Here is a 26,500-nt window from a genome sequence, read left to right on the forward strand (position 1 = left end):
GGATATCATGAAAACACGACTGGCTGGGTGTGCCCTGAAGGTTTGATGGAGAGGTGCTGAATTACACTTATAAATCCTGTAAAAAAAAAAAAAATTACCCTCACGTGGAAAGTCGGAAAAAGCACCTATTATATGAAGGCAGGTAGGTGCCTATGTTCTTCTGTGAAATAGATACCCAGGACTAGCCCCCAGTAGCACATACATTTATATCTGCTCTGAAGATGAAGTAAATGTGTACGTGTATTTCTTTTATATACTCTGCCCAGACTATATCCCTTGAAACTGATGCTGTAAAGGTAGACACACTTTTTCCATGTGCATATTTTACATGTGTATACCCCCTACACAATTTTATAAAAAGGGGAAGGGATTTTGGGCCCAATCATCTTCCGGGTTCTTGTAAGCTGTGTCCTTTAATGAAGAAACGGACTCAAGTGTCTCAGGAGGCTCCACGGGAAAAACATTTTGCTGATCGGTCTGGTCCTTCGACATCGGTACCGAGGTTGGCGGCGTCGACGTCGAGGGATGCATCGACTTCGAGAGCAGGCAATGGCTGCCAAACGACCACATCATGCTGGGAGCAGCGAGGCATCGAGTGGGTCTCCACCTGTCTCGAGGCCTACTGCTATGCAGGCCCCCCGGGACCGACCTTAGTCGCACCTGGCCCCGAGGAGGCGTGAGTATTCCACATCCTCCTCTTCTGTACCGAGGAGTCTCGATGACAGGCTTCGAGCGAAGACTAAGAAGCACCGTCATCGTTCTCCTTCTATGCGCGGTACCAAGAGCTCCGGGGAGTGGAGAGATTCGGCACCTGAGAAGCGTCGGTGCCGGGAGGACCACTCACCCTCTATACAGGAGGTGCCGATGCGTCGGTCTTCTGGCAGCCTGGTACCGGATCTTGAGCCCCCTCCGATTCTGCCGCTGGCTCCTGTACCGACCCCTCAGCCTTTTCCGATGGAAGCTCTAGACGAGCGTATCAGAGCCCTTCTTCGCAGAGCTTCTGGAGGGACTGCTGCACCAATCTACTTCAGTGCCAGGGGTGCTTGCGCCTTCTGTACCAACTGTGGAAGCGACATCTGGGCCTTCGCCTGTGGTGAAGTCCCCCCGTCCTCTGGCCCGCTTGCGGCGTCGGCCGCCACCCGGGTCGATTCGGCGGAGGAAGCTTCGCTGCAGTCCTAGGACTGCCTGAATCTATACATATGGCTCCATTTCACAGTCTCCTCCTAGTACTGTTCCTCCCCAATCTACTCCTCCACCCGAAACCACTATGCACTAGAGTCATACATTGCCCTTTCATTCATTTTATTATCTCGCCATCTCTCTTGTCCTCTTCCTCCCTCCTTGCTTTCTGCCTTCAATACTTCATCCCTTCCATCGTACCTTCCCCATTCTATCTGAACTCATCTCGCCATTGTCGCCTTCATCGCCACTCTTCTCCCACTCTCCTCCGTACTCTCTTACTCCTTCTCTCTGCTGGAGACATCAATCCCAATCCTGGTCCCCCTCACCAGCCCTCATCCTATTTATGTAGGTCGCACCGTGACCTCTCTAATCTCATCTCTATTCCTCTCCCATGGTGGTTATCTCTTCTCCCATACTCCTTGCCCTATTGGCCGCGGTGTTGGCGTTGGTCTATTACTCTCACCCTCTTCCAAATTTCAGTCTCTTTTACCACCTCAGTCTCTCTGTTTTTCTTCCTTTGAGGTCCACTCCGTCCGCCTGTTCACTCCTTTACCTCTTCAAATAGCAGTTATTTATCATCCCCCTGATAAATCCCTTTCATCTTTTCTCAGCGACTTCGACGCTTGGCTTTCTTTCTTTCATGATCCTTCCTCCCCCTCCCTCATCCTTGGCGACTTTAACATTCATGCTGATGATCTCTCCAACTCTTATGTCTCCCAGTTCCTCACCTTAACATCCTCCTTCAATTTTCAACTATGCTCCACTTCCCCTACCCACCAAAATGGTCACTGTCTTGATCTTATCTTCTCCTATAACTGCTGTCCCTCCAATTACTTTACCTCAGATCTTCCCCTCACTGACCATCACCTAATAACCTTCACACTTAAACTTCCTCCCGTCCAATCTTAACCAATTTATCTAGGAATCTCCAGGCCATTGACCCTACTACCCTATCCTCCAATGTCTTGAACCTCTTCTCTACCACTGCACCATCCAAATCTGTCAATGAAGCCGTCTCTTTCTACAATACTATTCTATCCTCTGCCTTAGACACTCTTGCACCTCTCATGCCCTGTCCTATAAGACGTACCAAACCCCAGCCCTGGCTGACCCGTAAAATCCGCTATCTACGTTCCTGTACCCGTTCCGCCGAACGCCTCTGGCTGAAATCTCTTGCCCTTGCTGACTTCACACACTTCAAGATCATGTTGACCTCCTTCCAATCTGCTGTCTTGCTTGCCAGACAGGACTACTACATCCAGCTGACTAATTCTCTCGGCTCAAACCCTCGACTTCTCTTCGCCACACTAAACTCAAGGTGCCTCCACCCCCAACTCCCCCCTCACTATCTCCCCAGACCCTAGCTGAGTTCTTCCATGACAAGGTTCAGAAGATAAACCTCTAATTCTCTACCAACCCACCCCACCTCTCCCTCCCCTTGTCCCTCCCCTTATCCGTTCTTCTATTTCCTCAACCACTCCGTCCTTTTCCTCCTTTCCTGGTCACTGATGAAGAAACATCACATCTCTCTTCCTCAAAACGAACTACTTGTTCCTCTGATCCCATTCCTACCCACCTTCTTAACACCATCTCTCCCACTCTCACCCCTTTTATCTGTCATATCCTCAATCTCTCTCTTTCTACTGCGACCGTTCCCGATGCCTTCAAACATGCTGTGGTCACACCGTTCCTGAAGAAGCTTTCACTTGACCCTACCTGTCCTTCCATCGACCCATCTCCCTCCTCCCCTTCCTTTCCAAATTACTTAAACGCGCGCCGTTCACCGCCATTGCCTTGACTTTCTCTCATCTCAAGCTGTACTTTACCCATTTCAATCTGGCTTTCGCCCTCTTCATTCAACTGAAGCTGCACTTACTAAGGTTTCCAATGACCTGTTCCTGGCCAAATCCAAAGGTCTCTATTCTATCCTTCCGAGCGTGGGGCAACCCCTCGGTGGATCTTTTTGCCACTCAGATCAATCACAAAGTCCCTCAATTCTGTTCCAGACTTCAGGCCCACGACAGACTAGCGTCAGATGCCTTTCTCCTACATTGGGGGATAGGTCTTATGTATGTGTATCCTCCCATACCTCTAGTAGGGAAGAGTTTGCTGAAACTCAAGCAAGACCAAAGAACAATGATTCAGATTGCTCCCTTCTGGCCTCGTCAGATCTGGTTTCCTCTTCTTCTGGAGTTATCCTCCAAAGAACCATTGAGATTGGAGTGTTTCCTGACCCTCATTACCCAGAATGAGGGTCGCTTCTACATCTCAACCTCCGGTCTCTGGCTCTCACGGCCTGGATGTTGAGAGCTTAGAAGTTCCCTCCTTGGATCATTCAGAGGGTGTCTCCCGAGTCTTGCTTGCTTCCAGGAAAGATTCCATGAAAGTGTTATTCTTTCAAATGGAGAAGGTTTGCCGTCTGGTGTGACAGCAAGGCCCTAGATCCTTTTTCTTGTCCTACACGGACCCTGCTTGAATACCTTCTGCACTTAGAGTCTGGTCTCAAGACCAATTCCGTGAGAGTTCACCTTAGTGCAATTAGTGCTTACCATCAGCGTGTAGAGGGTAAGCCTATCTTTGGACAGCGTTTAGTTGTTCGCTTCATGAGAGGTTTGCTTTTGTCAAAGCCCCCTGTCAAACCTCCACCAGTGTCATGGGATCTCAGCATCATTCTCACCCAGCTGATGAAAACTCCTTTTGAGCCACTGAATTCCTGCCATCTGAAGTACTTGACCTGGAAGGTCATTTTCTTGGTGGCTGTTACTTCAGCTCGTAGGATCAGTGAGCTCCAAGCCCTGGTAGTGCATGCACCTTATATTAAGTTTGATCATAACAGAGTCCTCCTCCACACTCACCCTAAGTTCTTGCCAAAGGTGGTGTCTGAGTTCCATCTGAACCAGTCAGTTGTCTTGCCAACATTCTTCCCATGTCCTCATACCTGGCCTTTTATGTGGAGCAGACAGAGCCCTATAGACAGTCCGCCCAGTTGTTTGTTTCTTTTAATCCCAACAGGAGGGGAGTTGCCATTGGAAAACGCACAATCTCTAATTGGCTAGCAGATTGCATTTCCTTCACAAATGCCCAAGCTGGGCTGACTCTGGAGGGCCATGTCACGGCTCATAATGTTAGAGACATGGCTGCGTCGGTGGCTCACTTAAAGTCAGCCTCCATTGAAGAGATTTGCAAGGCTGCAACATGGTCATCAGTCCACACATTCACATCTCACTACTGCCTTCAGCAGGATACCCGTCGCGACAGTCGGTTTGGGCAGTCGGTGCTACAGAATCTGTTGGGGGTTTAGAATCCAACTCCACCCTCCTAGGCCCATTTCTGTTCTGTTCCAGGCTGCACTCTCACTTAGTTGTGTTTCTTTTCAGGTCAATCTCTTATGTCCTCGCCGTTGTGATGCGCAATTGACCAATGTTCATTATTCTGAGTGAACCTGGCTGCTAGGGATACCCAATCGTGAGAACAAGCAGCCTGCTTGACCTCTGAGAAAGTGAAGATACATACTTTTAGCAGGTATTCTCTGAGGACAGCAGGCTGATTGTTATCACAAACCCACCCTCCTCCCCTTTGGAGTTGTTCCAGTTCTCTGTTTTGCTTTTTATTAAACTGAGGAGGGCACGCTCGTGTCGCGGGCGGGAAGCTGTTTGTGCATGCGTGCTGTGTTCTGCCCGCGCGGCAGAGCGTTCTGTAGAGTTCTTTGTTTTGCTATACAAATTTTGCCGGTCTCCTGGGCCGTCGTGGACGACGACCCAATCGTGAGAACAATCAGCATGCTGTCCTCGGAGAATACCTGCTACAGGTATGCATCTTCAATTTAATGCATATTAAACATATTAAACATTTATTCATTTATTTATTTTAGTTACATTTGTACCCCGCGCTTTCCCACTCATGGCAGGCTCAGTGCGGCTTACATATTAACGTGTTAATCAAGCTATTAATGTGTTAAATGTACAGTCCTAGTTTTAATGTCTGTTTCTTTCCTAATAATTCCTAACGTTGTTTGCTTTTTGGCTGCCACTGCACACCAAGCAAATGATTTCAACATATTGACTACAATGATAACTGTATCCCTTTCCTTAGTGGTAATTCCTAATGTAGAACCTAGCATTGTCTTGACATAATTTTGGATTATCCTTCCATATGTGTGTTAAATTCGCTTATCTCCAGCAGATGGTTCAGGTTCAACTGGTGCAGCTGTATTCTTTTTGAGGTCTAATTGCCACAGTCATGATTCCATAACCTGTAACTTGGTAGAATCCCAGAGTCTGTTGCCTTCCCAGGTGTAGGTCTGTAGACCCTTCCCTGGTTGAGGGAAGAGCCTTTCTTACCCTCACCCATAGGCTTGTTTACAACTCTGAGGAGTTGGCTAGTGTAGGCCAATTGTGCCTCTCCCTCCTTTCCCACCCCCACCCCCTGCGGGAGAGCCTCAGTGACCTTTATACCAAAAAAAAGGAACAGACAGGTTTCCCTGTAGGTCAGGCCCTTTAGTAGGGCTGTCTCTCCACCCTCATCTCCCCCTATGTTCCCGCCCGCAACCTCCACTCACAGGACAAAGCCCTTCTCTCAGTACCCTTCTCCACCACTGCCAACTCCAGGCTCCGCTCATTCTGCCTTGCTTCACCCTATGCCTGGAACAGTCTTCCTTTACCCATACGCCATGCCCCCTCCCTACCCATCTTCAAATCTCTGCTTAAAACTCACCTCTTCAATGCTGCCTTCAGTGCCTAACCGCTCGAGATAGATAGAATGCCCCAATCTATCCACCCTATCAGATTAACTGTTCACTCGTCCTCTAGATTGTTCACTTGTCTTTAGATTGTTCTCTTGTCTTTAGATTGTAAGCTCTTTGAGCAGGGACCGTCCTTCTATGTTTAAATTGTACAGCGCTGCGTAACCCTAGTAGCGCTTTAGAAATGCTAGTTAGTAGTAGTAGTAATAAAGTAAAAAAAAAAAAAATCAGAGGCTCTGGAGCTCCCAGGGAAGCAGGGCAGGATAGAAGGCAGACAATCCTAGAGAAGTATGGAGTATCTCTGAGTTTGGTAGTTTAGGCTTCTACGGGGGAAGTTGTGGAATTCCTGCCAGTTGCCGTGGGGCCTGCAGTAGCCAGTTCACAATGCCCTAATTTTAAAATGTAGAATTGTCTTGCAACATTGAAAGGCTTCAGGAAGGCCCGAGGGCCATCTGCAAGTGTGGGGGCATGGGGGAAACCTCTTTGCCCCTCCACTGTAGAGGCACCATGGGGGCCACGGGCTGAAGTTTGGGTCCCAACTGGTGACATTGATTTCAGATAGTGTATACCACGCCCTAGAGCCTGCTGGCTTGGCCTGTTCTGAGGGTCCATTGGGAGCAGTTAAGGCCTTGTGGGGACTCCTGTTCTCCCCCCCCCCCCCCCCCCCCCCCCCTCCTTGCACTACTATCTGCCCAGAGTCACAGTGGGGAAGGGGAAGGTCTAAGGCAGAGTGAGGGCTGAACTCCTGGGCTTTTGTTTTCAGGTCACCATTTACCTCTACACTTTGTCATCTGCCAATCAGCCAGTTTCTGACCCATTCATAAACTGAGCACCCTTTATGCAGAACCATGTCAAAGGTCTTTGAAATCCAAGTATGAGATGCAGTTTTAGAACCATTGCCTGTTTTACTAATAGCTTTGTGCATCTATTTTTTCTAGATCTACAGTCGAGACTCACCCAGCAGAGTGAAGGTGAGATGCAATGTAAGGATTTTGATATTGGAAAAATTTACATTTTTAGAGCTAAAATGTGTTAAACACAAATTAAATTTGACAAATCATTGTGATAATTTACTTACTCTACATTTTGAGTGTTTTTACTTTACTAGTACAAATTAAATGGTGCTGTAGATTGAATGTATTGCCTTTGTAAATATGAAGGTCAGGTCCTAAAAGACTAGAAACACTAAAATACAGCTCTTTAAATCATGCCAGTCAACCTTTGAAGAGGTTCTTACTTCCTGAGCTCTAAAGCTTTTTTTTCCTCACACAGGGACTGTCTCTTCATGTTCAAGTGTACAGCGCTGCATACGTCTAGTAGCGCTATAGAAATGATAAGTAGTAGTAGTAGTAAATGAAGTATTTTGTTTTTGAATATTGTATTATGTGAGTTATTCCGTGAAATCATTGAGTCTTGAGGCTGAAAAGCTAAGGGTGGGATAACTCCTGGGACCTGAAAAGGTTTTCTCCCAGAAGATGGTGCTGTGAGCTTGAAACCTTTTTCATTCTGAAACTGAGGAAATAAACTTAATACAGTTTAAGCCACTGTATATTGAAAACCACTGGCCCCTCCAGGAGGAACTTACCAGAATTGTGTGTACAAATACTAGGAGTGTCCTGTTTTAAGTTGAAGACAGGAATTTCATTGAAGTAGGTAGATGCTTAAAATTGTGTTTTAGTATTTCTATTGGTGTGATATGTGTAGAAAGATGCTGTGACTCTTACGAAAGTCTGTATATTGAATATGTTGTTTTTTTGTTTTTTTTCTCTTGAAATCCAGTCTTGGCTGCTGCCGCTGCTGCTGCCGCCGCTGCTTCTGCCGCTGCTGCCGCCGCTGCCACCGCCACCGTCACTGCCACCACTGTATCTTCAACATCTTCACAACCTCTTGCAACCCAGTGCTTCCAACTCTCTAACATGTTTAATCCTCAAACGTAAGGATCCTCTTGGATAGACAATGCTGAATTTATTGTCATACAGGTTTTCATAAGGAAGAGGAATAATTTTTCAGTCTGACCAAAGCCTTGACATGTTTGTTCAATTGCATCGTATTTATAATGCTTCTCTACATATACAGATATATACTGGGGAAATCTGGTGGCTATTCTGTAGCCAAGGTACAAGGAAAATAATTTCTACTGCATGAACGCTGTTATTTAATGAGAAAAAATTATTCTCTGAGAAGCAGGCCATTATATTCTCACAGCTGGGTGACATCATCCAACAGATCCTGGTTCAGGTGCTGACTAGTGAGATGAGCAACTTTCTAGCAGCGTCCCACTGCGTTGTTCCGCAGAGCAGGACACATTATAGTATTTTCCTCATAGTACTTGCTAATAGTGCCTTCCCATGCAGGTTTTTTTCAGTCCATTCAGATGATTTTTTCTTTTCTACCTTTTTCTTAAATTTTCCTTTAACTTCTTTTACTTTTTGCAGCCCTTAAAGTTTCCTTTATTGTTCACATATTGTTAGGCCCTTTTTAGGCTGGAACCCTGACCTCAGTTTGAACACTACCTCTTTTTCTGGCTCAAAATTGAGGAATTTATTTGTAAACGTTTTTATTGATGACTGAAGGGAAGTAACATTGTCAACAGAACAATATGTAAATACATAAGTAATTAAATTTTGTAAAGTACCTTACAACTTGTCGTCAAATTTTTAAAGAGTTTTCACACACACACACCCACCTTTATATATATGTTAATATAACAGAGACGATAAAAGTTCCAACCCCAATACTGTTCTGCCATGTATTATAAAGTATTCATACCAAGCACAGGAGAGAGGTCTGATTCTTCTGACACTCTCCTTCATGAACAGCAAAAAACCCCTCCTCCCCCACCCCCCACCTTAAGGTATGCATACTGACAATACAGGGACATAGAAACCAGAGGTGGATTTCCACATTAATACCTATAAAAGTATATTAAGAAGGAGGCTGCGTGCTCGATGGGAGAAGCACTGTATATAGGGCTCCCAAACCATTTTCTCTGCTTTGAAACAGGCAAAACAAGCCTCCCAGGTTAATAGCAACTGAAGCGCATTACGCCAGTGCCACTGATTAGAAACATCTCTCACACACCACTTCTGCAAGATGCACTTCACACCCACCACACATGCTTTATATAGAAAATGTAGGTGTCCTTTGAACAGAGAACCCCTATATTGTTCCGTCCCTAGTAAAAGACTCAGAGGGCAAGGGGAACAAGGTGTTAATATATCTGATGCTAATAGTCCCGTATGCTTGGACATGTCCATAGTGCATGAGAGAAGGTATTTTCTAACATCCTGCAGGCCTGACATTGTAAAGAACGGATACACCGAGCATGAAACACCTGTCTTGGAGAAAAGTATGCTCTTGTTAAAATCCAAAACATGCTTTCCCTATATCTAGCATTGTAGACGATCCGCGGGATAAGGCATAGCATAAAATATAATGCCCCCTCCCCCATTTGGTGACCCAGTTCTACAGTCCACCTCGCTACAATGGGCGCATGAGTCTTCTGAGGCATCAGCAGAGTAAAGGCTCTATGAGAATACGGTACTGACATACATGTCACCTGAGTTGATGTAAAAATTGAGGAGTTTAATTTGGCCACAATCCTTTTCTTGATGTCCAAGAAGACATGGCTTCAAAAGGTGCGCCCAGTGTAATCAAATAATTTCTGTGACAGACCTGCATAACTGGTGCATTGGACTTGAGCACAAGCCTAACTTTTGTTCTGTCTGTTTGCAAATGTAGCTGAGGACACCGACAGTGCAGCAGATTCACAGAAGCTTTTTGGCTCCTCAAAGGCCGATACATTAACATTGACACTGGAAGCATAGACCTCAATGGCTGTCAAGACTTCAGCATCCACCGAGTGCACCAGCATCGAGGCAGTTTCATATCAGGCTTTAAAAGTAGGCCCCTGGACCAGTCAGCATTGGACCCAACACCGAGGGCACCGTGATGCTGGGTTCAACATCATCCTCATTGGCACCAGTGATGCTGTGCATGAGGGGAAGCCCAAGAAGCACAAGCATTGGCCCTTCTCGACCCTCTGGGCCAGGGCATCAGTAGCTCCAGTACCCGAGAAGCACTGGGAGGAGCCACTCCCCCTCCTTGGAAGAGCCGTTCCCCCGCCTTGGAGAGGTTCTAATACGCAAGTCTCCTAGCAGTCAGGTCCCCACTATCGTTCGACGCAACACCTTCTCAGGCTGCCTTCTGACTTCCCAGCCTTTGCTAGTGCCTTAAGCAGATGCTGCAGTTGCAGTCTGCTAAGGCATTGAGGCACTTGCGCCAACTGCATGGATTTAGTGAGGGGAAATCTTTCCTCACCAATCTATTACATTTCTTTGAAGGGGTGAACAAACATGTGGATAAAGGCGAGCAGGTCGATATTGTGTATCTGGATTTTCAAAAGGCGTTTGACAAAGTACCTCATGAATGACTCCGGAGGATAATAGAAAGTCATGGAATAGGAAGAAGTGTGTCCTATTATGGATTTAAAACTGGTTAAAAGATAGAAAACAGAGAGTAGGGTTAAATGGTTAGTATTCTCAATGGAGAAGGGTGGATAATGGGGTTCCTCAGGGGTCTGTGCTGGGACCGCTGCTTTTTAACACATTTATAAATAATCTAGAGATGGGAGTAACTAGTGAGATAATTTGCTGATGACACAAAGTTAATCAGAGCATTGTGAAAAATTACAAGACGGCCTTACGAGACTGGGAGACTTGGGTGTCTAAATGGCAGATAACGTTTAATGTCAGCAAGTGCAAAGTGATGCATGTGGGGAAAGAGGAACCTGAATTATTGTTATGTAATGCAAGGTTCCACATAGGAGTCACCGATCGGGAAAGGGGATCTAGGCATCATCATTGATGGTATGTTGAAACCCTCTGCTCAGTGTGTGGTGGTGGCTAAGAAACCAAATTGAATTCTTAGGTATTATTAGGAAAGGAATGGAAAACAAAAATGAGGACGTTATAATGCCTTTGTATCACTACATGATGCGACTACACCTTGAATATTGTGTGCAATTCTGGTCACCGCATCTCAAAAGAGATATAGTGGAATTAGAAAAGGTACAGAGAAGGCGATGAAAATGATAAAGGGGATGGAACGATTTTCCAATGAGGAAAGGCTAAAGTGGCTAGGGCTCTTCAGCTTGGAGAAAAGACGGCTGAGGGGAGATATGATAGAGGTCTGTAAAATAATGAGTGGAGTATAACGGGCAGATGTGAATCGCTTGTTTACTCTTTCCAAAAATACTAGGACTAGGGGGGCACACAATGAAGCTAGAAAGTAGTACATTTAAAACTAATCTGAGAAAATATTTCTTCACTCAACGTGTAATTAAACTCTGGAATTCGTTGCCAGAAAATATAGTAAAATCGGTTCAGTTAGTGGGGTTTAAAAAAGGGTTTGGATAGCTTCCTAAAGGAAAAGTCTATAGACCATTATATTTCTAGAATAAGCAGCATAAAATATATTGTACTGTTTTGGGATCTTGCCAGGTACTTGTGATCTGGATTGGCCACTGTTAGAAACAGGATGCTAGGCTTAATGGACCTTCGGTCTATCCCAGCATGGCAATATTTATGTACTTATGTACCACTTGCTCCCTGTTTCCTTTTCTGAGGTTCTCTTGGGGTTGAGATGTATACTGATGTTGTCTCAGTTCATAAGAGGAGGAAGTTTTGAGATCCATTGCTTTGTTGTTTGAAGTACTGATGAGCTCATGCTGCATAATGCTCTTATATGGCAAAGCACAAAGAGCTCTCTTAATTTTCTGTGTCTATCTGCTAGTCAGAAATCCACAGGTCCTGGGCTGGTGTGATGAAAGAAAATTAGAGGCAAGATCTAATTTCTCCGTCCTGTCTTAAACAACTCACAACCATTCTGGTTGCAGGAACCCCTTAGAGAATGCCGTATAGTGTGAATAATTTTTAAAAACCATTCTTAAAATGCATAGCAAGGTAACATCCAAATGTGCAGGTACGATCTCCAGAGAATCTATACAAGGCCATACAAAATAGCTCACTAAGGAGCTTCTTAGTCACACTCCTTTGTTGGCATGCTTCTCTGGCGTTTCTGCTAGCCACGCTTATGTCACTGAGGAGGCAAAGCCAGGTCAGAGACTCTGATACCCCAGAGCAGAGCGCAGGTGACACAGCAGCACAGTTCTGGCCCCTGATGGTGGTGGTTTATGATGGTTAGGCAGAGACCACAGGGCCCCCTGGGGAGCAGGTCGCCAGCATCAGTGTCTTACCTTTCAATAGGCCCCACTGATGACATTACTGAAGAGGTCATATTTGGCTGCTATATGTATACCCTAAAGTAAACTATTTGTAACTATTGATGTAGTAGCTGAATATCGTAGTTACACATAATTCCATTAGCTGTTAGCACATTACACATGTATTTAGTGCTACATGTATTACATGTATTATTTTAAAGTCTGCAGTTGGTATTTAAAAAAAAGCTGATCACCATAGCTGAATATTGACTTGATAATTGTTTACCTCTACCACAACAGTAGATAACATGGTCCTTAGAAAACACCAGTTGCCTTCCCAAGAGTTTACTTTTATTAATAGAAAACTTTATAAAGAAATTCGATTTTTTATTTATTTATTTTTATTTTAATATGTTACATACCGCCTAGACCTAAGTGGTTTGCAATTTTCTTTTTCAGAATGTGCAAATGTGGTACCCAGCATACATGAGTGACTCACGGCTGCAGAAAATTCTAATCTTTGAGAGCTTGTTAAATGTCTGTCCCAGTCACCATCTGGGATGTGTTATAGTCTTCACGTATGAATATCTTGCTGTTACTGGTTAGCAGCTTCAACTCACTACTAAATTTAATCACTTTTTCATCCTTTTTAGAGAAGAAGAAGCTGGCTGGGACACTGAAATTAAGGATGATGTGATTGAGGAATGCAACAAGCATGGAGGAGTTATTCACATTTATGTAGACAAAAGTTCAACCCAGGTATATTTAATCTTAAGTTATGGGAAATCTTTTCCAAAGAACACTAATAAAACTACTCTTCTTCGCCTCTCCCATTTTCATTGCTTTATTCATTGGTTACCTGTGATAGCGAGGGTTCATTTTATACTATGTACGTTGATCTTTTTATTTTTATATGGAAATGTACCCTTTTATCTGGTTGGGGTTTTTTTCCCCCTCTTTTGGATAGACAACTAATGCAGGGTCAGATTTTATTAAGATTTTCTTCAGCTACCTTGATTAATTTTTTTAGACAATTATCTTGGTCTTTGTCCTATCAAGCTGCCTTAAAATGGAACTCTTCCTATTTTAGTACATTCTCAGAGGGAATTCCGTAAGCCACTTAAAACTTTGTTTAAAGTGGGTTAATCTTGTTAATAAGATGAATGTTGTTTATCATCCCTGATAAATTGATCTGGTTTCCTCTTGTTGTAATCTGCATAGAACTACGAAGGCTTTTGTGGAATATAAGATCAAAGGTAAAATTATGTATCATACCTGATAATTTTCTTTCCATTAATCATAGCTAATCAATCCATAGACTGGTGGGTTGTGTCCATCTACCAGCAGGTGGAGATAGAGAGCAAACCTTTGCCTCCCTATATGTGGTCATGTGCTGCCGGAAACTCCTCAGTATGTCGATATCAAAGCTCCATCCGCAGGACTCAGCACTTAGAGAATTACACCCACGAAGGGACACTCTGCCCAGCTCACCACCGCCGAAACGGGGGAGGGGAATTAACCCAGCTCATCCCCACACAAGTGGGGGAGGGGAATCCGTCCAGCTCATCCCCGCGGAGCGGGGGAGGGACACCACACCCGCCGATGCGGGGGGATCTGGCTTATCCTGCAACCGCAACCGCGGGAGGAGCTGACTGACCCTAACACCGCTGAAGCGGGAGGGGTACAAAGCTGCCCTACAGCCGCACGAAGCGGGAGGGAGTGCCGGCAGAATTTAAATCTCAATCCAGCCCCGTAAAACGGAGGGGAGAGGAATGCAGCAGCTCACTGTAACACAAACTCGTCTCAACTCTTGAAGAATCCAAGTGAAAAAACTTGAACACGAAGTCTTTCTGAAGTAACTGAAGACTAAACTTGAACCTGAAATGCAACCAGAATAAAAACAGTACAGATATCTGGGAGGGGCTATGGATTGATCAGCTATGATTAATGGAAAGAAAATTATCAGGTATGATACATAATTTTACCTTCCATATCATCAAGCTGATCAATCCATAGACTGGTGGGATGTACCGAAGCAGTACTCACCCAGGGCGGGACATTGAAATCCCTGACCTCAACACTGAAGCTCCAAACCGGGCCTCCGCCCGTGCAGCCACAGTCAAGCGGTAATGCTTGGAGAATGTATGAGCCGAAGCCCAAGTTGCCACCTTGCATATCTCTTCCAAGGAGACGGACCCGGCCTCTGCCATCGAGGCCGCCTGAGCTCTAGTGGAGTGAGCCTTCAGCTGGATAGGCGGCACCTTCCCCGCGGCCACATAAGCCGCTGCAATGGCTTCCTTGACCCATCTTGCCACTGTAGGCTTAGCAGCCTGCAGACCCTTACGAGGACCTGCAAACAGGACAAACAGATGATCCGATTTCCGGAACTCATTGGTCACTTCCAAGTATCTGATGATGACTCGTCTCACATCCAGATATTTAAGAGCAGAGTACTCCTCTGGGTAGTCCTCCCTACGAAAGGAAGGGAGACAGAGCTGCTGATTCACATGGAAGCAAGAAACAATCTTGGGCAGGAAGGAAGGCACTGTGCGAATAGTCACTCCTGCCTCAGTGAACTGCAGAAAGGGCTCTCGACATGAGAGCGCCTGGAGCTCGGAAACTCTTCTGGCTGAAGTGATAGCCACCAAAAAGACTGCTTTCAACGTCAGGTCTTTCAGAGATGCCCTCGACAAGGGTTCAAAAGGCGGCTTCTGCAATGCTCTTAGCACCAGGTTGAGATTCCACGCAGGCACCACTGAGTGCAGAGGAGGGCGCAGGTTATTAACTCCCTTGAGAAAGCGCACCACATCTGGCTGCGAAGCCAGGGAAGCACCCTTCAGGCGGCCCCTGAAGCAAGCCAGAGCCGCTACCTGGACTTTAAGGGAACTGAGCGACAGGCCTTTCTCCAGACCTTCTTGCAGGAACGCCAACACTGAAGAAATTGGAGCAGTGAAGGGAGAAAGTGAGCCTGCTTCACACCACGCTGCAAATATACGCCAAACCCTGGCGTAAGCAGTAGAAGTAGAGCGCTTCCTCGCTCTCAGCATAGTGGCGATGACCTTGTCTGAGAAGCCCTTCTTTCTCAGACGCTGCCGCTCAATAGCCAGGCCGTAAGACCAAAGGGGGAGGGATCCTCCATCACCACGGGACCCTGATGTAACAGGCCCTGCTCCACTGGCAGCCGCAGAGGATCGTCGACTGAGAGCCTGATCAAGTCCGCATACCAGGGACGTCTGGGCCAATCCGGACCCACCAGGATTACCCTGCCGGGATGCTTTGCCACCCGGTCTAGCACCCTGCCCAACATGGGCCAGGGCGGGAACACATAGAGAAGCTCTTGAGTCGGCCACTGTTGGAGAAGAGCATCTACTCCCAGGGATCGAGGGTCCCGTCCTCTGCTGAAAAAGCGCGGCACTTGGCAATTGGCCGATGACGCCATCAGATCTAGGCTCGGCTGGCCCCAGCGCTTCGTGATGTCCAAGAACGCCTGAGCAGATAGCTGCCACTCTCCGGGCTCCAAGGGATGGCGACTGAGAAAGTCCGCCTTGACATTCATGACTCCGGCAATGTGGGCCGCTGACAGCTGCTCCAGGTTCGCTTCTGCCCACTGGCATAGATTCATAGCCTCCTTGGCTAGAGGGGCGCTCTTGGTACCTCCCTGGCGGTTGACATAGGCCACAGCCGTGGCATTGTCCGACAGGACCCGTACCGGCTTCAACACCAGTACCGGGATGAACTCCAAAAGCGCCAACCGAATGGCTCTGAGTTCCAGGAGGTTGATAGACCACTTTGCCTCTGCAGGAGACCAGAGCCCCTGCGCTGTCCTTCCCAAGCAGTGGGCTCCCCAGCCCGACAAAGAGGCGTCCGTCGTGACGACAATCCACTCCGGGGTCACCAGAGGCATTCCCGCAGACAACTTGTCTGTCTGCATCCACCAGCTCAGCGCCTTGCGCACTGCTGGGTCCAAGGGAAGGCGCACAGCATAATCCTCCGACATCGGAGTCCAGCGCTGCAGCAGAGATTGTTGTAGTGGTCTCATATGAGCCCTGGCCCAGGGCACTACTTCCATCGTGGCCGTCATAGAGCCCAACAGCTGCACATAGTCCCAAGCCCGAAGAGGAGAGGCTACTAGGAACTGGTCCACCTGAGCCTGAAGCTTGACAATCCGATTGTCTGGCAGGAACACTCTGCCCACTTGGGTGTCGAATCGAACTCCCAGATACTCCAGGGACTGAGTCGGGCGCAGCTGGCTTTTCTCCCAGTTGATGATCCATCCCAGGGAGCTCAAAGAGCAACTACCCGGTCCACAGCTTTGCCGCACTCTGCATAAGAGGGGGCTCGGATCAACCAGTCGTCCAGATAAGGATGGACTTGTACCCCTTCCTTTCGCAGGAAGGCCGCGATGACCACCATTACTTTGGAAAAGGTCCGCGGAGCAGTAGCCAACCCGAACGGGAGGGCTCTGAACTGGAAGTGTCGGCCCAGGACTGCAAAACGCAGAAAGCGTTGATGAGGAGGCCAGATGGGAATATGCAAGTACACTTCCTTGATGTCCAAGGATGCCAGGTACTCCCCTGCCTCACTGCCGCTATAACAGAGCGGAGAGTCTCCATGCGAAAGTGCCGCACTTTCAAGGCCCAATTGACCCCTTTGAGGTCAAGGATAGGCCGGACAGAACCTCCTTTCTTTGGTACCACAAAGTAAATGGAGTAACGCCCCTTGCCAAGCTGACTTTCTGGCACCGGAACGACCGCACCCAGGCGGATCAGATTGTCCAAAGTCTGCTGCACTGCCACAGCTTTGACCGGAGACTTGCAGGGAGAGAGTACAAACCCGTCTCTTAAGGGTCGGCAGAACTCTAGCTTGTAGCCGTCTCTGATGACTTCCAGCACCCAAGCGTCTGAAGTTATTGTGGTCCACTCGCCCAGAAACGAGGACAGCCGTCCTCCAATCTGCACTGGAGCGTGGACCAAGGCCCCGTCATTGGGCACGAGACCCTGGGGGAGGACCGGAGGGAGCACCTCCGGGACGGCGGTCTCTGCGAAAGGAATGCTGCTTGGGGGAGAAATTCCTCTTAAAGGAAGAGGGGGCAGAGGAACCCGACCTGCCCCGGCGGTACCGACGGGCTTCCTGAAACCGTCCTCTGGAGGTACCGGGACGAGTACTAGCCCGAGCCCTGACCTCTGGTAACTTCTTGCCCTTAGACGTGCCGAGATCGGTCACGATTTTGTCCAGCTCGACCCCAAAGAGCAGCTTGCCTTTAAAAGGCAATCTAGCCAGGCGGGATTTAGAGGCGTGGTCAGCAGACCAATGTTTCAGCCAAAGCCACTGCCGCGCAGAGATTGTCTGAGCCATGCCTTTAGCTGAGGCCCTCAAGACATCATACAGCAAGTCTGCCAAATAGGCTAAGCCCGATTCCAGGGCCGGCCAATCAGCCCTCAAGGAATGATCCGGGGGGGAAGCCCGCTGCACCATAGTCAGGCACGCCCTGGCCACATAGGAGCCGCAAACTGAGGCCTGCAAACTTAAAGCAGCCGCCTCAAAGGACGACCTTAAGGCCGCCTCCAATCTTCTGTCTTGGGCGTCCTTTAGGGCCGTGCCACCTTCCACCGGCAACGCCGTTTTCTTAGTCACCGCAGTGATTAAAGAATCCACGGTAGGCCACAGATAGGCCTCACGTTCACTTTCAGTCAAAGGATAGAGGCGGGACATAGCCCTAGCCACTTTAAGGCTCGCTTCAGGGACATCCCATTGAGCCGAAATTAAGGTGTGCATGGCATCATGCACGTGGAAGGTTGTAGGCGGGCGCTTTGTCCCCAGCATAATGGCAGAGCCAACAGGGGCTGAGGGAGAGACGTCCTCCGGAGAGGAAATCTTCAAAGTGTCCATGGCCTGTATCAACAGGTTGGGCAAATCCTCTGAGCTAAAAAGCCGCGCTGCAGAGGGGTCATCCACTCCATCCGAGCGGGGATCCGTCTCCTCCAAGGAATCCGCAAAGGACCGTTGGGAGAACTCAGATACGCTGCCCTCATCTACATCGGAGGAGACAAAGTCCTCCAAGGCCTGGGAATCAACCCGAGGGCGTTTACCTCTGGGAACCTCAACCTCTTTACCAGATGAGGGAGCAGGGGCAGCGTTTTGCATAAGGAAGGCCTGATGCAGCAGCAAAACAAACTCGGGGGAGAAACCCCCCAGACTGTGCACTTCCACAGCCTGGGCTACAGCCCTAGACGCACCCTCAACCGGCGCTCGCAAGAGCGGGGGAGAGACATGCTGCGCATCCAAAATGGCGTCCGGTGCGACACTCCGCGAAGGAGCCGCGCGGGAAGAACGGCGCTTAACTTTAGCCGCTTTTGTGCCGTCGCCCAAATTAAGGGCGTTCATGGCATTAATGTCTCCAACCTCAAGGGCGGCCCAAGAAGAAGCCGTCCGAGCCGCGTGGCCGGCCAAGATGGCGGAGGCGAGGAGCGGGGGATGGGCGTTTATGGCGGGAAAAACCGCCACGCCGGAGGAAGGACCGGGACATTCATCGGTCACGAAACTGTCACCCAACAAGGGCGAATCAGGCTTTAAGACCCCCGCATCCCCTCTAGAAGCGCTCAAGCGATCCGGGGAGCGACTCTTTGTGCCCTCGCCCTCCGACGCCATATGCCACGAGGAGAAGAATCGGGGAACCCCCTGCCCGCTATAAAAAGGTAAAAATTACCTGCTTGCCACTCCGAGCTGTAACGACCTGGTGTCCCAGTGAGTAGCTGCATTAAACGTTTAAATAAACGTCGAAATAAACGCCTTTAAGGACGTTCAAATTTTTTTTTTTTTTTTTTTTTTTAACGGAGCCAGCGGGAGGGGGGAGAAAAGGAGGGACCTGGCACCACCAGGTTTGCACTTGCTCAAAAGAGCCCTCAACCCCAGGCACTCAACAAAACCTAAAAATTAGGCTTGGAGGCCTAGCCAGAGCTGCTGCTGTGTGTGACCACCACCTGCTGAGATAGAGAACATACTGAGGAGTTTCCGGCAGCACATGACCACATATAGGGAGGCAAAAGTTTGCTCTCTATCTCCACCTGCTGGTAGATGGACACAACCCACCAGTCTATGGATTGATCAGCTTGATGATATGGAATTGTAATTTAATGTAAGAACATTTGTTCATGAGTGTCAGAATGCACACGTCTGCATCCCATTGCTGAGATGCTGGAACATTGTGGCAGCTATCATTAATCTTGTAGGGCTAGTATGCTGATTAAATAGCTTTTATATGAAATGTGTGATTTTTGTGTTTCAGGGCAACGTGTATGTAAAGTGCCCTTCAATTGCTGCCGCAATTGCAGCAGTAAATGCATTGCATGGAAGATGGTTTGCAGGTGAGTAAACTAACCAGCTTCACCTTGTTATACTGATAATATACTCTTAGGTAACCACGGTCCATCCAGTCTGCCCAGCAAGATAAACTCATATGTGCTACTTTATGTGTATACCTGACTTTGATTTGTATCTGCTATTTTCAGGGCACAGACCGTAGAAGTCTGCCCAGCACTAGCCCCACCTCCCCCCACTGGCTCTGCCACCCAATCTCCGCTAAGCTTCTGAGGATCCATTCCTTCTGAACAGGATTCCTTTATGTTTATCCCACACATTTTTTTAATTCCGTTACCGTTTTCATCTCCACCACCTCCCGCGGGAGGGCTTTCCAAGCATCCACCACTCTCTCCATGAAAAAATACTTCCTGACATTTTTCTTGAGTCTGCCCCCCTTCAATCTCATTTCATGTCCTCTAGTTTTACCACCTTCCTATCTCCAGAAAAGGTTTGTTTGCGGATTAATACCTTTCAAATATTTGAACGTCTGTATCATATCACCCCTGTTTCTCCTTTCCTCCAGGGTATACATGTTCAGGTCAGCAAGTCTCTCCTCATTCGTCTTGTAATGCAAATCCCATACCTTTTTTGTAGTTTTCTTTGCACCGCTTCAATTCTTTTTACATCTTTAGCAAGATACGGCCTCCAAAACTGAACACAATACTCTAGGTGGGGCATCAACACCTCCTTTCTTCTGCTGGTCACACCTCTCTATCTACAGCCTAGCAACCTTCCAGCTATGGCCACCGCCTTGTCACACTGTTTCGTCGCCTTCAGATCCTCAGATACTATCACCCCAAGATCCCTCTCCCTTTCTGTACATATCAGACTCTCACCGCCTAACACATACATCTCCTGTGGATTTTTACTCCCTAAGTGCATCACTTTGCATTTCTTCGCATTGAATTTTAATTGCCAAACCTTAGACCATTCTTCTAGCTTCCGCAGATCCTTTTTCATGTTTTCAACTCCCTCCTGGGTGTCCACTCTGTTACAAATCTTAGTACCGTCTGCAAAAAGGCAAACTTTACCTTCTAACCCTTCGGCAATGTCACTCACAAATATATTGAACAGAATCAGCCCCAGCACCGATCCCTGAGGCATTCTTCTCCGTAGTTTTAAACTTGAACTTTCTGCCAGAGGTATAAACTTAACATTAACAGATAGTCTCTAGAAGGCACAGCAGGGCCAAGTTCAGTCTTCATACTCGCCCACCCCTAGCACATCTCTTCATTTATAGTTTACATTTATAGTCAGCTATTCTAATTAGGTTAACAAGAGGAGAGTTTTCATTAGAGCTTTTTAATTACATTTCATTACTTTCTGAGAAGCAAATACTAAATAATTTGTACAGTATACCATATAATCTTGTACAGTATACCATATAATCTTGTACAGTATACCATATAAACAACTCAATAATACTAATATGCAGACAGCAGTCCAGCAGCGAGAGAGGTGCTATCCAGTCTTTTGCATTGAGCGTCACATGTTTGATTATCTCCCAGTTGACAAGAGGTTATATTTGTGTGCTCAATGTAAAGAGCTCCTGACTCTCAGAGAAGGAGTCTGTTCTCTTGAGGCTAGAGTGGCAGACTTGGAGGAGCCAAGGAAGACGAGAGGTACATACAGGAGACCTACAGGGACGTTGTAGAAAAGTCCTACCTCCAGTCTGGAAGAGACCTGTGCTTCCTTGGAAGAGGGAGGTTTCCTAAAAGGAGAGCATCATCCTGGTGAAGTTGGAAGTAATCCTGTAGCCAGGACCTGCCCACCAAGGGATGCAATATTCTCTCACACAGAGGATGGAGGTACATAAGTATTGCCATACTGGGACAGACCAAAGGTCCATAATGCCCAGCATCCTGTTTCCAACAGTGGCCAATCCATGTTACAAATACCTGGCAAGATCCCCCAAAAAAGTACAAAACATTTTATGTTGCTTATCCCAGAAATATTTTCCCCAAGTCCAATTTAATAATGGTTTATGGACTTTTCTTTTAGGAAGCCGTCCAAACCTTTTAAAAACTCTGCTAAGCTAACCACCTTTACCACATTTTCTGGCAACGAATTCCAGAGTTTAATTACATGTTGAGTGAAGAAATATTTTCTCCGATTAGTTTTAAATTTACTACTCTGTAGCTTCATCGCATGCCCCCTAGTCCTAGTATCTGGAGTGAAGTCGCAAAGAAGTTAAAAGGATCAGCTGCAAAGGTTGGGACTTTAAATCGTGCATGAACGTTGTTTAAAAATACCATCTTGGAAGCCCAGACCATCTAGATGTATTCCACATATTGACCAAGGTGGAAAGAAGAACAAACAGCTAGCATGGTTGAAAGTGAAGTGAAAGAGGCTATTAGAGCCAAAGGAACCTCCTTCAAAGAACGGAAAAAAGGACCCAAAATAAGCAATATAAATGCTGGCAAGTTGGATGCAAAGCATTGATAAAGAAAGCTAAAAGAGAATGTGAGCAGAAATTTGCCGCAGAGGCAAAAACTCACAGTAACAGCTTTTCAGGTACATCAGAAACAGCCTGTGAAGGAATCTGTGGGACAGTCAAATCATGAAGGAGCAAAAGGGGCACTCAGAGGACAAGGCCATAGTGAAGAGACTGAATGAATTCTTTGCTTCTGTCTTTACTGAAGAATGTCTAAGAGATCTACCTGTACCATTTTGGTTTTCAAGGGTGACAATGCGGAGGAACTGAAGTGTCTTGGTGAGCCTGAAAGACAAATAGGTACTGAAAGAACTGAAACATGAAATTGCTGATCTGTTATTGATCTAGAACCTGTTAAAATCGTCCGTGGTACCTGAAGTTTGGAGGGTGGCCAACGTAACGCCTATTTTTAAAAAGGGTTCTAGGAGTGATCTGGGAAATTGCAGACTGGTAAGCCTGATTTCAGTGCTTGGCAAAATAATGAAACTATTATAAAGAACAAAATTTCAGAACACATAGACAAACATGGTTTAATGGGACAGAGTCAGCATGGATTCAGCCAAGGGAAGTTTTGCCACACTAATTTGCTTCAATTCTTTGAAGACATGGATAAAGGTGAGCTGGTTGATCTAGTGTATCGAGATTTTCAGAAGACTTTTGACAAAGTTCCTTATGAGAAACTCCTGAGAAAATTAAAGTCATGGGATAGGAGGCAATTTTCTGTTGTGGATTAGGAATTGATTATTGGATAGAAAACAAAGGGTAAGGTTTAATGGCCATTTTTCTCAGTGGAGAATAGTGAAGTGCCTCAGGGATCTGTACTGGGACCAGTGCTATTTAACATTTATAAATGATCTGGAAATTAGACCAACAAGTGAAGTGATAAAATTTACAGATGAGACAAACTATTCAGAGTTGTTAAAACACATGCAGACTGTGAAAATTTGCAGTTAGACCTTAGGAAATTGGAAGACTGGGCATCCAAATGGCAGATGAAATTTAATGTGAACAAATGCAAAGTGATGCACATTGGAAAGAATAATTCAAATCATAGTTAGCTGATGCTGGGGTCCACCTTGGGAGTCGGCACTGAAAAAAAAAGATCTAGGTGTCGTGGACAGTACTCTAAAATCTTATGCCCAGTGTGCAGCAGTGGCCAAAGAAGCAAACAGGATGCTAGGAATTAATAGGCAAGGGATGGTAAATAAGGTCAAGAATACTGTGTCTCTGTATTTCTCCATGGTACAACCTCACCTTAACTATTGCATTCAGTTCTGGTCACCATATCTAAAAAAAAATATATAGCAGAAATAGAAAAGGTTCCAAGAAGAGCGACCAAAATGATAAAGGGGACGGAACTCCTCTCATTAGGAAAGGCTAAAGAAGTTAGGGCTCCTCAGCTTGGAAAAATTATGAGTGAGGGGGAGATACAATTGAGGTCTGCAAAACCCTGAGAGATGTAGAACAGGTAAAAGTGAATTGATTTTACTCTTTCAAAAAGTACAAAGACTAGGGGGGCTCAATGAATAGGTATGCTCTGGAGCTCGCTGTCAGAAGATGTTGTAACGGCGGTTAGCGTAACTGGGTTTAAAAAAAATTGAACATGTTCCTAGAGGAAAATTGTAACAAGGTACCTCTAGGTGCAGCCAAGGATAGAACAATCTCCTACAGCCACAGGCTCCCAGTACAGTCAAGAAATAAATGTCCACCAGCAACTTCAATCTTAAGGACTTTATTCCATGCAGGTTTCTAGTAGTCCTGATACACAGTTCCAACAGCAACATTCACCTTCAATCTTAAGCACATATAAGCCACCTGAAAGTGTGTGGCAAATAGTCCCCTTTAAGCAGCAGGCTATCAGCACATACCAGGATTCAATACAGGCTCACAGTCAGCTCCAGTCTGGGCTCTTTATCCAATAAGCAGTAGTTCAATTCCAAATAGAAGCAGTTCATTCAATTCATCATCACAGTTAAATCACAAAGCAGCAGTTTCTACCTTCTACTCTCTTTACCTTCAGGAGAGTTCAATACTTTAGGGACTCCTCATACCCAAGGATTTTCAGCCTGCAAAGCTTCACTGATAAATTCAATATTTAGGGACCTCCCTTACCCAAGGATTTTCAGCCTGCAATACTTTTGGGACTTCCTAACACCCAAGGGATTTGAGCTTGCTTCAGTACTTAGGGACCTCTTTACCCAAGGGTTTTCAGTCTGCAACTGCTTCTCTCCTCTGGGACTGCTTCCCACCTGCGTAATCAATCCCAGTTTCTACTTTCTACTCTCTTACCTTCAGGAGGGGTTCCATAATTTAGGGATTTCTCATACCCCAAGGGATTCTCCTTTACATCGGCTTCACTGGTAGATTCAATACTTTAGGGACCTCTATTAACCCAAGGGTTTTCAGCCTGTAAATACTTTGGGACTTTCTCACACCCAAGGGATTTCACCCTGCATCTGCTTCACTCTACCCTCTTCTCTCCTTCTGCTTCTCTCTTCCCTGGGACTCCTTCCCACCTGCCTAATCAATCCCTGGCTTCTCCTCTCACAACCAATCATTCTCCTTCCATTAGCTTCCCCCACACCCATACCAGCTGAGTTAAGCATTAGACTAATGATGAGCTCCTGCACACAGGGTTTCCTATCTCTCTTTTCCCCTAGTGGCAGCCAATCTACACATCCTGCCAGCTTACACCCATGTCTTCCCCTATTGCAGCTAGGAGTCCAGTCCAGGTTCTTCATCTCACCCCCTGGCTCCTTGCCTGCAATGCCTTCTGGGACTTGTATTTCAGACTGAAACTTACTTAACCCAACTATCCTGGATGTGACTTTATCACAAAATCCATAGTCTGCTATTAAGCTAGATATGGGGGAAGCCACTGCTTGCCCTGCGGCTGGTAGCATGGAATGTTGCTACTATTTGGGTTTCTGCCAGGTACTTGTGACCTGGATTGGCCACTGATGGAAACAGGATAGTGGACTAGATGGACCATTGGTCCCTGTATTGCTATTCTTACGTTCTTTGAATTTTTCCGTTATTGGTCAGGAAGCTCAGTAAGCCTCAAATGCTGGGGATGTGATGTGAAACCTTTCCTTACCAGCTAATGACTTAAAGTTGGGTCACTTGGTGGGGGTGGGGGGGGGGTGGGGGAGAGAGTAGAATAGATACAGAGACATGGCTTTGGGGATAGGTCCTAATGTGTGGGTGGGGCAGTGAGTTTCTTAAACAATATCTATTGAACACAACCTATGCATCAGTGTTTGTGTTTTTCCACTTTTTACAATCATGGAGAAAATGAGGGGAGGGAGTGAGCAGCTTCGAAGTTGCTATCCATTAACGAGCTTTATCAATCAGCTACCCAAGTGGGCAATATCATCTAATGTCCACCAGCATGGCATTGTATTTCCAGTTATAAAGTATTATACTGCTGGTACCTAATGCTAGTGAGGCTTTCCCATATTTTTCTGAGACATCCCCCCACTATGTTGGAGACGGTGTGAGGAACAGAATACAGTGCATCATATGTGGTGGTCCTGTCAAAGCCAGAGCATTTTGGAGGACTTTGGAAGCTAGATTACACTGCTGGTTGGGGAGGTGGGACCTGGCTACCCGTACCCTGTTTACTAGACCTGTCTCAGAATTTACCCTAGTTCAACAGCAGTTAGTTAAACATACATTCTGTGCAGCTCAGCTTACTTTGGGAACTGCATGGAAATGTGTAGATTCTCCTTCTCTACTTCACTGGTTAGGGAAAGTAAGCTTGGAGAAAAGACGGCTGAGGGGAGATATGATAGAGGTCTATAAAATAATGAGTGAAGTGGAACAGGTAGACGCGAATTGCTTTTTTACTGTTTCCAAAAATACTAGGACTAGGGGCATGCAATGAACCTAGAAAGTAGTAAATTTAAAACGAAACGGAGAAGATATTTCTCCAGTCAACATGTAATTAAACTCTAGAATTCATTGCCAGAGAATGTAGTAAATTAGTCTTAGGAGGTTTAAAAAAGGTTTTGATAGCTTCCTAAAGTCCATAAGCTGTTATTAAAATGGACTTGGGGAAAATCCACTACTTATTTATAGGATAAGCAGCATAACATGTACTGTTTTGGGATCTTGCCAGGTACTTGTAACCTGGATTGGCCACTGTTGGAAGCAGGATGCTGGGATTGATGGACCTTCCGTCTGTCCCAGAATGGCAATACTTATGTACTTATGAGATGGTGGAGTTGTAAGCTATGGAAAAGAGTGCTATACCTAAATGAGACGAAATATGAAGGCTGTATAGGGAAGCATGTAGTAACGTTTAGTGGCCAACTTCAACTACCTGGTTGAGTGACTTGTACCTTAATTGTGAGCCTGAATCTGAGGGACAGGTTTTGTAGGTTTGGGTTAATATCTGGTTTGGGAGGGAGGAAGAAATGGAAAGGGTAAAATAATTAGAAAATGGAGACAATTGTTTTTCTAAGAAGGAACTGAGTGGGCCTACTTGGGAAGTGCATTTTATCTTCCGCCCCACCCCCTCTCCTGCTGTGGAGGTCCTGTCACTGAATGTAGACATGTG

The 26,500-nt window shown here is 46.4% G+C and overlaps 1 protein-coding gene across 3 annotated transcripts in view; it reads left to right on the top strand.

Moving 5' to 3' along the window:
- Positions 1 to 26,500, top strand: part of RBM39 (RNA binding motif protein 39) — a 229,584-nt gene that overhangs the window by 201,557 nt on the left and 1,527 nt on the right. For 2 of the 3 annotated variants that reach the window (XM_030211135.1, XM_030211136.1), the window contains 4 exons: positions 6,862 to 6,906; positions 7,703 to 7,856; positions 12,800 to 12,905; positions 19,432 to 19,510. In XM_030211135.1, coding sequence (XP_030066995.1) covers positions 6,862 to 6,906; positions 7,703 to 7,856; positions 12,800 to 12,905; positions 19,432 to 19,510 — 384 coding nt within the window. The remainder of the gene's footprint in view (positions 1 to 6,861; positions 6,907 to 7,702; positions 7,857 to 12,799; positions 12,906 to 19,431; positions 19,511 to 26,500) is intronic. The other variant, XM_030211138.1, reaches the window with a different exon arrangement.

The sequence above is a fragment of the Microcaecilia unicolor genome, chromosome 8 (genome assembly GCF_901765095.1).
Source record: "Microcaecilia unicolor chromosome 8, aMicUni1.1, whole genome shotgun sequence".
In the NCBI taxonomy this organism is placed as follows: domain Eukaryota; kingdom Metazoa; phylum Chordata; class Amphibia; order Gymnophiona; family Siphonopidae; genus Microcaecilia; species Microcaecilia unicolor.